At 48.7% G+C, this 13612-nt stretch overlaps 1 protein-coding gene across 12 annotated transcripts in view; it reads right to left on the bottom strand.

Annotated features, from left to right (window-relative positions):
• GLYR1 (glyoxylate reductase 1 homolog) overlaps positions 1-13612 on the bottom strand; it is a 44360-nt gene that overhangs the window by 5969 nt on the left and 24779 nt on the right. For 4 of the 12 annotated variants that reach the window (XR_008514351.1, XR_010137696.1, XM_054533193.1 and 1 more), the window contains 6 exons: positions 10467-10566; positions 5489-5581; positions 4694-4795; positions 2890-3052; positions 2428-2607; positions 1975-2099 (listed from right to left, as the gene is read on the bottom strand). Coding sequence is in view for 6 of the 12 variants with exons in the window: in XM_054533193.1 (XP_054389168.1) it covers positions 1975-2099; positions 2428-2607; positions 2890-3052; positions 4694-4795; positions 5489-5581; positions 10467-10566 (763 nt within the window). In the remaining 6 variants the exon portion in view is untranslated. 12 annotated transcript variants of the gene reach the window in all.

A 13612-nucleotide genomic window follows, 5' to 3' on the forward strand; every position in this document is an offset into this window, starting at 1 on the left:
TTTTTTGAGACGGAGTCTCACTCTGTTGCCCAGGCTGGAGTGCAGTGGTGCGATCTAGGCTCACTGCAACCTCCCGCCTCCCAGGTTCAAGCAATTCTCTGCCTCAGCCTCCTGAGTAGCTGAGATTAAAGGTGCCTGCCACCATGCCCAGCTAATTTTTTGTATTTTTAGTAGAGACGGGGGTTTCAACATCTTGGTCAGGAGAACGAGACCATCCTGGCTAACACAGTGGAACCCTGTCTTTACTAAAAATACAAAAAATTAGCCGGGCGTGGTGGCAGGTGCCTGCAGTCCCAGCTACTCGGGAGGGTAAGACAGGAGAATGGCATGAACCCAGGAGATGGAGCTTGCAGTGAGCCGGGATCGCGCCATTGTACTCCAGCTTGGGCGACAGAGCGAAACTCCGTCTCAAAAAAAAAAAAAAAAAAAAAAAAAAATCATACAGGCAGCTGGTTGTGGTGGTTCCATGCCTGTCATCCCAGCACTTTGGGAGGCTGAGGTGGGCGGATCACCTGAGGTCAGCAGTTCAAGCCCAGCCTGGCCAACATGGTGAAACCTCATCTCTACTAAAAATACAAAAATCAGTTGTGTATGGTGGTGTGTGCCTGTAATCCCAGCTACTCGAGAAGCTGAGGCATGAGAATCGCTTGAACTTGGGAGGCAGAGGTTGCCATGAGCCGAGATCGCGACACTGAACTCCAGCCTGGGCAAAAGAGCAAAACTCTGTCTCCAAAAAAAAAAAACAAAAACAAAAACTACAAAAAAAACCCCAAAAAAAACTCAATACAGGGCAGGGCATGTATAGAGCAGTAAATTAAAAATCAATAATCATTAGATATCTAGGAAGCCCCAAACACTAGATAAACTTTTAAGTAATTCATGGGTCAAAGAAGAAATCAGAAGACAAATTAACATGGCTTAGTGGACATTTAAAGATTTATATGCTCACGTTATAAAGAAAGCAGGTTTAAAATAAATGATTTAAGATTCTACTTTAAAGGGTATGAAAAAGAACAAAGAGGCCAGACGCAGTGGCTCACACCTGTAATCCCAGCACTTTGAGAGGCTGAGGCAGGTGGATCTCCAGAGGTCAGGAGTTGGAGAACAGCCTGGCCAACATGGCGAAACCCCATCTCTACTAAAAATACAAAAATTAGCAGGGCAGGTTGGGGCACGCCTGTAATCCCAGCTACTTGGGAGGCCGAGGCACAAAAATCTATTGAACCTAGGAGGCAGAGGCTGTAGTGAGCTGAGATCATACCACTGCACTCCAGCCTGGGCGACAGAGTGAGACTCTGTCTCAAAAAAAAAAAAAAGAAAAAGAACAAAGAAAAGCTAAACTCAGTAGAGGGAAGGAAACAATACAAGAAAAAGAAACTTGGCCGGGTGTGGTGGCTCGCGCCTGTAATCCCAGCACTTTGGGAGGCCGAGGTGGGCAGATCACGAGGTCAGGAGATCGAGACTATCCTGGCTAACATGGTGAAACCCCGTCTCTACCAAAAATACAAAAAAAAAAAAAAAATTTGCCGGGCGTGGTGGCGGGTGCCTGAGGTGACAGAGCAAGACTCTCTCTCAAAATAAAAGAAAAAGAAACTGAATGGCTGGGCGTGGTGGCTCATGCCTGTAATCCCAGAACTCTGGGAGGCAGAGGCGGGTGGATCACCTGAGGTCAGGAGTTCAAGACCAGCCTGAAAAACATGGAGAAACCCCGTCTCTGCTAAAAATACAAAAATTAGCTAGGCATGGTGGTGGGCACCTATAATCTCAACTACTCAGGAGGCTGAGGCAGGAGAATTGCTTGAAACCAGGAGGCGGAGGTTGCAGTGAGCCGAGATCGCACCAGTGCACTCTAGCCTGGGTGACAGAGCGAGACTCCGTCAAAAAAAAAAAAAAAAAAAAAAAAAAAAAAAAAAAAAAAAAAAAGAAAGAAAAAGAAACTGAAGGGCCTTGGGGCTTGGGCCACATCTACCCTACCTCGTTTGCTGCAGCTGCCATGGGAGTCGGATGGTTGACCGCATCACCCAGTGCAATGGCTAAGCGGAGATCCTTCTGAATGTATTTCAGGTAGAAATCAGGCTTAAAGTTTCCTTGCAGGATATCTGAGGAGAAAAAGCCAGTATTAGACAAAAGCCAAGGACCTGAAACTAAAAACTACCTACGGTCCATCAGGTGTCAATACCTAAAACATACTCAGGGCTCAGTTCCACATAGCCTAGGCCTCTTGGCCCCTCACTCACCCTTAGACACCTGAGGGATGTAGCTCCCAGCCTATAACCCCAAATCCCGCCCACTGTGTTTCTGAACCTCCTCTGGCCAGGGTCAGGGACTGACTAGGGAGGGGCATCTTTCATGCTCACTGAATCCCTGACCTAGTCCCCTGCTCTAATCAAACACCAAATGCAAGAAGAGGGGCCAAAGGCAACTCACTTTGGCACTTCTGGTCCAGGAAGATGCTGGCCAACTGTCCCTGATTGAGGATGTCCAAGAGTGTCTGCTGGGACTGGCCTGTCACCTGGGCCAGGGTCAGCCCCTCGGCAATAGTGGCCATGAAGCTCCCTTGGACCATGTTCACGATGAGCATCATCTTGGCTGCGTTGCCCACTTCACCTGCCCAGGGTAAAGACTCACGGTCACAGCCCAAGAATGTCACAGACAGGGCTTCTCTGTCCACCCTCACCTCTGCTCAGACCCACCTCTCTCCAGGGGAGGCCCCCTTCACCTGCCCCCGACAGACTGGTCTTCCTCCTTCCACGCACTGACTATGCAGGTGAAAGGAAACCTTCCCTGGGGTCCCCGGCAGAAAGGCCGTGTGGGACTGATGCTGTCATCAGTGAGAAACAGAGGAGATGTGGCCCCAGGCTCCAGGCCTGACAGGTGCAGGCGTGTTACCTAGGAAGAAGGAGGTCTTCCCCATCGCCTGGAAGCAGCTGCTGCAGTCCTCGTATAAGCCCCTGTCTCCAGCCGCTAAGATCACCAACATCCCGTCATTAGACAGCTGCTGATTCCCTGAGACGGGGGCTTCCAGAAAGCGTCCCCCCCTGGACACAATCACCTGTAAAGAAAAGTCACAGCTTCTGGAGGCCTCCCCTCTCCCAGTGCTCTCTGGGCAGGACTCAAGGAGTGTTGCTGAGTGGCCACAGCTGCTCATCACCTTCCAGAACTAGAGGGGACGGCCACCCATACCAAGGTCCTTTAGCTGACACCTGAACTCAGGAGCTAACCATGTGCAGGTCACACAGGCCGAATCACAGCAGTGATGAGACGCTGGGGCCTCCACGCAGGCACCCAACTGACTTGGAATTTTTTTTTTTTTTTTTTTTTTTTGAGGCGGAGTCTCGCTCTGTCGCCCAGGCTGGAGTGCAGTGGCATGATCTCGGATCACTGGAAGCTCTGCCTCCCGGGTTCATGTCATTCTCCTGCCTCAGCCTCCAGAGTAGCTGGGACTACAGGCGTCCACCACCACGCCAGGCTAATTTTTTGTATTTTTAGTAGAGACGGGTTTCACCATGTTAACCAGGATGGTCGTGATCTCCTGACCTCGTGATCCGCCCGCCTCGGCCTCCCAAAGTGCTTGGATTACAGGCGTGAGCCACCGCGTCTGGCTGGAATTGTTTTGTTTTTTTTTTGAGACAGAGTCTTGCACTCTGTCGCCCAGGCTGGAGTGCAGTGGTGCAATCTCAGCTCACTGCAAGCTCTGCCTCCCAGGTTCATGCCATTCTCCTGCATCAGCCTCCTGAGTAGCTGGGACTACAGGCACCCGCCACCATGCCTGGCTAATTTTTTTTTTTTTTTGAGACGGAGTCTTGCTCTGTTGCCCAGGCTGGAGTGCAGTGGCGCGATCTCAGCTCACTGCAAGCTCCGCCTCCCCGGTTCATGCCGTTCTCCTGCCTCAGCCTCCCAAGTAGCTGGGACTACAGGTGCCCGCCACCTCGTCCGGCTAATTTTTTTGTATTTTTAGTAGAGACGGGGTTTCACCGTGTTAGCCAGGATGGTCTCGATCTCCTGACCTCGTGATCCGCCCACCTTGGCCTCCCAAAGTGCTGGGATTACAGACTTGAGCCACTGCTCCCGGCCACGCCTGGCTAATTTTTTTGTATTTTTGGTAGAGATGGGGTTTCACCATGTTAGGTAGGATGGTCTCAATCTCCTGACCTCGTGATCCGCCCGCCTCGGCCTCCCAAAGTGCTGGGATTACAGGCTTGAGCCACCGTGCTCGGCCTGGAATTTCTTAGAGACCAACAACTAGAACTAGATGCGACCATGTCAATGGCTCGGCTGAACACACACCTCCCCTGTGGATGCTGCCCTCCCCTCAGAACATATGTGGGTCCCAAAGTCCCCACTCCCTTATTTGGGCCAGATGCTCGGGGAGGAGGGATGCTTTGCCAGTGTCAAATGCAGACAGCTGCTCAAACCCCAATGCCAGGCGGGTGGCCTGGGTTGCTTCTCATCATAAGGCTGGCAGCTCCAGGACTTGATGCCAATCCCAGCCATGCAGCGACTGCCCATGGCTGTTCGGCCTAGCTGCGGTTTGAAGGTGGAGCATGGGATAGGCTAGTCCCAAGGCTACTTGCCTCTCCTCTTCCCTCTCTGGCTTTGGCTCTAGAGTAACTTAACTGCCCACTCTTGTAAGCCTGGGTCTTGGGCTCTGATAGAAAAGATGCTGGAGAGCCAGCCCGAGGAAGGCTGCTACCTGGGCCAGCTCAGTGACGGTGTCAGCGTCCACTGTTGACATGTCCACGTAGCACTTCCCAGGGCGGATCCCTTGCAGCACACCACTGGGGCCCAGCACCAGCTGTGGGGACACAAGGGAGAAGCAATAGCCCAGGCTCCCAGGCAGATGCTCAGGAGCCCTACAGACCTCAGATCAGAATCCTGCTGCTGTTTTGGCTCATTTCCTGATTTCTATCAAGCTGAAAAGGGAAGAACAATGAAATATGCAAGGGATAGAAAAGTACTTCCTGCACGCTCCCATTTATCTTTAAAAAGAATCTATATGAGTGTGTGCATTTCTTTTTATTTAAAAAAAAACAAACCCCATTTAAAAGAATGAACCTCAGCATTTATTTTGGGGACTTCTTTGGATTTACTTGGATTAGGGTAGTCACCAGTTTAATAAGATGACTACCGCACTTGAACTTCTAAAATATACAAATACAATGACAGCTAAACATAGAAGCTTGGCACCTGGACCAAAGGCACACTCAGTTCCAAAGCTTCCAGTTCAACAAGAACACATGAAGCCTGTTCAAGATGCATTTCAGCACAGACTTCAAAGGCCCTAGTAGTGTTCATTCTTTGATCTGAATTAAAGGAAGTCTGTATTCAATTAATGCAAACACCCTTCAAAATGGGAGATGGCCCCTGATGGGAAATTCAGCCCCCCACATGCGGACACTCACTTGGTGTGCAGGGGAGGAGGGGAGGAGGCCAGCCAGCAATCCTGGCTGTGACCTGGAGTCGCTGAGGGGAGGGAGGGGGTCCTTACGTCCTTGGCTGCCTTGGGATCCGACACGCAGGCGAAAGTGATGTCGCAGGTTGAGACGACTTCAGCGGGGGTTCTTCCCAGACGGGCCCCCTCCTGGATGAACAAATCACACTGCAAAAGTCACAGATCCTAACGTGAGCTGCAGGCAGTGCACAACAAACATGCCAGCCAGGCCAGAGAATCACTGACCAGGCCTCCTGGCTGGCCTCCCAAGGCAGGAGGCTGAGGCCGGGAGCCTGGGTCATGGAGCTAGGAGCCCAACTTTTGAGGAAGTGCACGGGGCCTTTTACCGGTCATCTTCAGATTTTGCATGATGGGTGCCTAGGATGATGAACTGCTTCACAAGTGTCTGCTGAAGGTATGCTGTTTCAAGAATGGGATATGAACAGTACCTCTCCCCAGCCCCCGCTGTGCTGTCCTGGCTCTGGCCCTGAGCTATCAACACTCTGCTGGGAATGTGGGGATGTGGCTGGAAGCCTTCCGCCTGGTGGCCATTCCTTTTTGGGTTGTTTCTCAACACTGTTGTCAGATTAATAAGAATTCTGGAAGTGCCGAAAAACACTACCATTTTGGCTTTTTTTTTTTTTTTTTTTGAGACAAGGTTTTGCTCTGTCACCCAGGCTGGAGCACAGTGGTGCAATCACGGCTCACTGCAGCCTCAACCTCCTGGACTCAAGTGATCCTCCTGCCTAAGCCTCCTGAATAGCTGGGACTACAGGTGCATGCCCCATGTGTGATTTTTTTTTTTTTTTTTCTGTAGAGGCAGGGTTTCACCATTTTGCCCAGGCTGGATGGACCTACTATTTTCTAACAAACTTTTAATATTTTTTACAATTCACATTTACCTATATTGTTGTCTTTCATAATTCTGGCATAATTATGGTTTATAGTGGTTGACTGTGGAACACTTCACTGAAAGATATACCGTGATTTACCTAATGGCTGACCTGTAGTTTGACACTTAGCCCGCTTTCAATTGTAAAGTGACAGCAACAAACATCTTTACATACAAAACTTCTCAATGTTTTAAATTCAGGTCTCCACAAATAGAATAAAACAGGTTCTAAAAGTTTTAAGGCTCTTAACAAATGTAGACAGATGACTTCCTAATGAGACTACGTCACTTCATAAAGATCACCAGCAAGCTCTCCTGTTATGCCAGTACCAAGTATGTAATTTAAAAACTACAAATAAGTGCCCAGAAATACATGTAAAATTCTTCCTACCTGATCATTTACCCAGTCAAAAAAGGCAACTTTTTGTTTGATTTTTTTTTTTTTTGAGACGGAGTCTCGCTCCGTCACCCAGGATGGAGTGCAGCGGCGCGATCTCGGCTCACTGCAAGCTCTGCCTCCCACATTCAAGTTATTCTCCTGCCTCAGCCTCCTGAGTAACTGAGACTACAGGTGAATGCCACCATACTAATTTTTGTATTTTTTATTTTTATTTTTTTTTGAGACGGAGTCTCGCTCTGTCGCCCAGGCTGGAGTGCAGTGGCACGATCTCGGCTCACTGCAAGCTCTGCCTCCCGGGTTCACGCCATTCTCCTGCCTCAGCCTCCTGAGTAGCTGGGACTACAGGCGCCTGCCACTATGCCCGGCTATTTTTTTTTAGTAGAGACGAGGTTTCACCGTGTTAGCCAGGATGGTCTCGATCTCCTGACTTTGTGATCCGCCCGTCTCGGCCTCCCAAAGTGCTGGGATTACAGGCATGAGCCACCGCGCCTGGCCTAATTTTTGTATTTTCAGTAGAGACAGGATTTCACCATGTTGGCCAGGATGGTCTCGATCTCTTGACCTCATGATCCATCCGCCTCGGCCTCTCAAAGCGCTGGGATTACAGGTGTAAGACACCGTGCCCGGCTGAGATTGTGCCATTGCACTCTAGCTTGGGCAACAGGAGTGAAACTCTTGTCTCAAAAAAAAAAAAAAATAATAATTCTGTATTTAACTTGGGATATATTAGTATGGGTTAGGAAGTAGGATCAGCATTTTCCCAAACTTCTAATTAGTTGTTCTGAACCAAACTCACTGACCAGTCCTTTATTTCAATGTCTCATTGATCAGAGGCTGTCCCAGGCTGCCCAGTCCTTGCAGAGCCTGGTGTTGCCTGCGGCCTTTTAGTGATATAGCTTTACATCATGTCATCACCTTTGCTTGGGAGGGTCCTCCTCATTACTCTCTTTTCTGAAAATCCAAACTATGTTTCTTGCTATTCTAAGAGAACCAGTGAATCATTTTTACCAAAAGCCTTTTAAAAATTCCATGGGACTATCATAGGATTAAATAGCTTTTTAAAGATAATCTTTACTAAATATGTACATGGCCGGGCGCAGTGGCTCACGCCTGTAATCCCAGCACTTTGGGAGGCTGAGGCGGGCGGATCACAAGGTCAGGAGATTGAGACAATCCTGGCTAACACGGTGAAACCCCATCTCTACTAAAAATACAAAAAATTAGCTAGGCGTGGTGGCAGGTGCCTGTAGTCCCAGCTACTTGGGAGGCTGAGGCAGGAGAATGGCGTGAACCTAGGAGATGGAGGTTGCAGTGAGCCAAGATCGCACCACTGCACTCCAGCCTGGGCCACAGAGCAAGACTTCATCTCAAAAACAAAAAAATAATAAAAAGTAAATAAATAAATATTTACACTAGATTTCCTGGTTATCGTACCCTCTGGCAGTAGCAGGCTCTCAGAAGAATATCGTAATCTCAAAATACCCTGCCAATGGGGACTTTGAGATCCCACTCCTGACAGGTCCTCATAGTGCCAACCCAATGCCCAGCACCCGAAGCCCAAGTACCTGAGTGTGTCCTTAGTGCCTGTCCTCTCCAGACCCCTTCACCTCTCTAATCACTTCCCTGTTATTCTTGAAAAGAACATCATTCCAGCGAGGTGAATTTTTACTTTTTTTTTTTTTTTTTGAGATGGAGTCTTACTCTGTCGCCCAGGCTGGAGTGCAGTGGTGCAATCTCAGCTCACTGCAACCTCCACCTCCCGGGTTCAAGCGATTCTCCTGCTTCAGCCTCCCAAGTAGCTGGGATTACAGGCATGTGCCACCAGGCCTGGCTAATTTTTTTTTGTATTTTTAGTAGAGACGGGGTTTCGCCATGTTGGGCAGGCTGGTCTCGAACTCCTGGCCTCAGGTGATCCGCCCGCCTCTGCCTCCCAAAGTGCTTGGATTATAGGCATGAGCCACCGCGCTTGGCGAATTTTTACTTTGTTTAGAATATTTTAAGTTTAAAGTCATCAGTTCCAATACTCCCTTCAGCAATCACACCTCCTTCCAGCTCTTATCACTGCTGTATTGTTCACAGGGCTCCCGGCAGCACCTTGCTGTGCACACATGGGCACGCCCACCCCTTTCACAAACACATGCTCAACCATACCATGTGCATTAATTTTTTTTTTTTCAGACCAGGTGTGGTGGCTCAGGCCTGTAATCCTAGCACTTTGGGAGGCTGAGGCGGGCAGATCACTTGGGGTCATGAGTTTGAGACCAGTCTGGCCAACATGGTGAAACCCATCTCTACTAAAAATACAAAAATTAGCCGGTTGTGGTGGTGGATGCCTGTAATCCCAGCTACTCAGGAGACTGAGGCAGGAGGATCGTTTGAACCTGGGAGGCAGAGGCTGCAGTGAGCTGAGATCGTGCCACTGCACTCCAGCCTGGGCAACAGAGCAAGACTGTCTCCAAAAAAAAAAAAAATAAAAATTATTTTTAATAGAAATTGAGATGGGGTCTTGCCATGTTGCCCAGGCTGGTCTTGAACTCATAAGCTCAAGTGATCCCCCTGCCTTGGCCTCCCAAAGTGCTGGGATTACATGTGTGAGCCACCGCACCTGGCCATCTTAAGAGGCTGGGAGTTTTTAGTCTCTCTTCCTTTGTTCCATGCAGGACTACAGTGCTTTAGTTTTCTGGTATTCAGGCCATGGCTCTTCATCTTTTCTCAGATGAGAACTTGGTGGGAGCCGTTGCCTCTCTCCATTACAAAAAGTGATCATTCATGGATCTGGAATTCCATCTCTGGGCACGCAGACCTTCTGAAGCCATGGACTACCACCTCAGGTTGAGAACTCGACCTGCTGTCTAATATGATAGCCACCCGCCACATGAGGCTATTTAAATTTTAATTTAAATGAAATGAAAATTCAATTCTTCAGCTGTACTAGACAACTTCATGTTGTCAATGTTTAACAGCCTCGTGTGGATAGACAGTGGCTACTGCACTGGACAGCACAGATACGAAACACTGCCATCACTGCAGAACGCTCCAGTGCGCGGAACACCATGCAGCCGCTAAAAAGAACCAAGTGGATCTATCCACAGGCTCCATGTGAATGATACTCACTGTATGTGTGTATGTTCACATAGGCATGAAAACAAGGATGTAAAACCTAACACAAGCTATGTCAGGTAATGGCAGAGGGGGGGATTTTGCCTTCATTTTTTACCCCCTGGGTGTTTTTAAATGTTTAGTATTTATGTATTTATGTATGTATGTATTTATTTATTTATTTGAGACAGAGTCTCGCTCTGTCACCCAGGCTGGAGTGCAGTGGCATGATCTCGGCTCACTGCAAGCTCCACCTCCCGGGTTCACGCCATTCTCCTGCCACAGCCTCTGGAGCAGCTGGGACTACAGGTGCCTGCCACCATGCCCGGCTAATTTTTTGTATTTTTAGTAGAGATGGGGTTTCACCTTGTTAGCCAGGATGGTCTCGATCTCCTGACCTCATGATCTGCCCGCCTCAGCCTCCCAAAGTGCTGGGATTACAGGCGTGAGCCACCGCGCCAGGCAAATGTTTAGGTTTTATAATAACATCCTAAGTTTAGGCATCTACATCTCTACCAGCCTAGACTAAAAGCTTGGCTTCTATTCTATTGCACGCAGAATGCTGAGACAACAGGGGGAGATGTCCACTCTTAGGGTTACCCCAGACTCCGCTGACCCAACAGGCACCACCCCCGAATGCTTACTTTCTCTGCAGTGCGGTTCCAGACAGTCACTGTGTGACCCATTTTTAGCAAGTTGGAGACGATTCCACTTCCCATGAGACCAAGGCCCAAAAATCCTATCCTGAAACAGAGAAAGACTGATGAGTTCAGGGTGGAACGGGAGGGTCACGGTGATGATGACTCCATGCAGCACAAGGCTTGGGGTAGGGGAACTCAGACCACCAGAAACAGCAGTGTGCCAATCTACCTGCAGAGCCAGGGGTGTCATGCACATGGGTCTTTTCTTATGCCATGGTCTAAAGGTGTCCCAGGATGTAAAAAGGCATTTTGAAACCCCTGACTGTCACAGAAAAAAGTATGATGTGTATGGTTCAGGGCCAGTCTCCCAGGGCAAAGTCCCCTTGTTGCCCTTTTTTTTTTTTTTTTTTTTTTTTTTTTTTTTGAGACAGTCTTGCTCTGGTTCCAGGCTGGAATGCAGTGGCACGAACACGGCTCACTGCAACCTCTGCCTCCTGGGTTCAAGCGATTCTCCTGCCTCAGCTTTCCGAGTAGCTGGGATTACAGGCGCACGCCACCATGCCCAGCTAATTTTTGCATTTTTAGTAGAGACAGGGTTTCACTATGTTGGCCAGGCTGGTCTCAAACTCCTAACCTCGTGATCTGCCCGTCTCGGCCTCCCAAAGTGCTGGGATTACAGGCGTGAGCCACCATGCCCGGCCTCATACTTTACTTATTTGTTGAGATAGTGTCTTGTTCTGTTGCCCAGGCTGCAGTGTAGTGGTGCAATCATGGCTCACTGCATCCTCGACCTCCTGGGCTCAAGTAATCCTTCCCCCTCAGCCTCCTGGGTAGCTGAGACTACTGGTATGTGTCAGCACACCTAATTTTTTGTGGAGATGGGCTTTTGCCATCTCCATCCAGGCTTTTGCCATCTTTTACCCAGGCTGGTCTTGGACTCCTGGGCTTAAGGGATCCGCCCACCTCGGCCTCCCAAAGTGCTGGGGTTGCAGGTGTGAGCCATGACACTCGGCCCTGGATACTACTTTAAAGCCCAACAGGATCCACCACAAGTCACTGAAGCACTGTGTTTAAAGCCAGGCAACTTCCTTGACTGCATGAACCAGGATGGCAATTTTCACCTCTCTTTCCCAACTTCAATTCTCCACCCACACCCCACCTTTCCAGTCTTCCCGTTATCAACAGAATGGGCCTTGCCTCTCCTCTCCAAAGCTAAGTCCTTCACCTGAGCTTGGAACCCAATCTTTCCCAGTCCACAAATCCTTCTCCCCATGCCTGCCTTCCCCCAAACCTCTCACTGCTCCCCCAGCCCTTCCTTCCACAGATCCTTCCCAATCCTTGTGACAGAAGCACTCTTTGGCCATTCTTCTCCACACACATTCACATACTCCGCCTGCTCCTTCCTGCAACCCTGAGAGCTGGGGGCTGGCTGCCACTGCTGCTATTTCTCCATGCTTTTACGGATGACTTTTAGCTTGCCCAAGTGTCTTTTCTTGGTTCTTGTACTTCTTCACCTCTCTTTGCAAGTGACAATGGTGCAGAAGAATGCCTTTCCTCATTTCTAATCATATCGTGTTCTTATTTTATAGTTTTTAATTTTTATTTACTTATTTAAAAAGAGAGATGGGGGGGTCTTGCTATGTTGGCTAGGTTGGTCTCGAACTTTTGGTATCAAGCAATCCTCTCACCTCAGCCTCCCAAAGTGTTAGGATTATGGGCGTGAGCCACTGCACCCAGCCTCTTTTCTTTTTTAGAGACAGCATTATGCTGTCTACCATGCTGGAGTGCAGGGGTGTGATCATAGCTCACCACAGCCTCAAACTCCTGGGCTCAAGTGATCCTTCCACCTCAGTCCACCTGAGCAGCTAGGACTATAGGTACGTGCCACCATGCCTGGCTAAGTTTTAAAATTTTTTTGTAGAGATGGGGTCTTGCTGTATTTCCTAGGCTGGTCATGAACTCCTGGCCTCAAGGGATCCTTCTGCTTTGGTCTCTCAAAGTGTGGGGATTACAAGGATGAGCTACTGCGCTTGGCCACGTTTCCAATTCAGGCTTTCTCTGAGTGCTGGATGTCCCCTGCAGCTCCTCCACTTTGACCCCGTCAGTCTTTCCATAGTTTTGGTCTTCTGGAACCATCTCTACAAATGGGCCCCTAATCTCTGCTGGAATATCAGCTGCTCACATTCTCCCTGTCCCAGCCTGTATTAAGTAATTTGAATCACATGTTGAAAATGGAACCCACCAACTTTCTCACCAAAATAGACCTCCTTGCTAACTGCTTCAAGTTGTGGCTTAAAAACAAGGAGGTACCTTTTTGTCACTCATTATTTGTGTAGTACAATATTCCCCCATGATTCTAAATCATGACAGGCAAATTCCCTTTCCTTTCTTGGTGTTCTAGGAAGTCCAGTAGACCTGGGATGAAGCTTCTGGATTTTTTTTTTTTTGAGACAGAGTCTCGTTCTGTTGCCCAGGCTGGAGTGCAGTGGTGCGATCTCGGCTCACTGCAACCTCCACCTCCTGGGTTCAAGCGATTCTCCCACCTCAGCCTCCCAAGTAGATGGGATTAAAGGCACCCACCATCATGCCTGGCTAATTTTTGTAGAGACAGGGTTTCACCATGTTGGCCAGGCTGGTCTTGAACTCCTGACCTCAGGTAATCCACCCACCTTGGCCTCCCAAAGTGCTGGGATAACAGCTGTGAGCCACCATACCCGGGTCAAGGTTCTGAATTTTTAATATGGCAACTGAGAGTCCTTCACACTGTGTCTCAGACAAGATGGAAATGTGGATTAAGGTGGGTTGGGCAACAACAAAACTGGTTGGTTTTGATGCTGGCTTCATACTCTCTTATTAAAAGTTTGACTAATGGGCCAATAAATGTGTTGGGTAAAAACATCAGGACTCTGTCCTCAGCCCCACCCTGATCATTTTTTTATTTTTATTTTTTAACACAATCCTCCTCCCCCTTTGTTTGCACCTAATATGCCCTTATCTCCTCCACTCTACAGAGGCAAGTTCACCAAAAATAACTGGTAGAATTAGTGATTTCAACGGTACAAAAATGTCAAGTAAAAGATGCACTGTTTTTAGTCTGGGGAAGACCATGTGAAAGGTACAAACTGGAAACTGACTTTAGCTAACTTGCT

The sequence above is a fragment of the Pongo abelii genome, chromosome 18 (assembly GCF_028885655.2).
Source record: "Pongo abelii isolate AG06213 chromosome 18, NHGRI_mPonAbe1-v2.0_pri, whole genome shotgun sequence".
NCBI classification, from domain to species: domain Eukaryota; kingdom Metazoa; phylum Chordata; class Mammalia; order Primates; family Hominidae; genus Pongo; species Pongo abelii.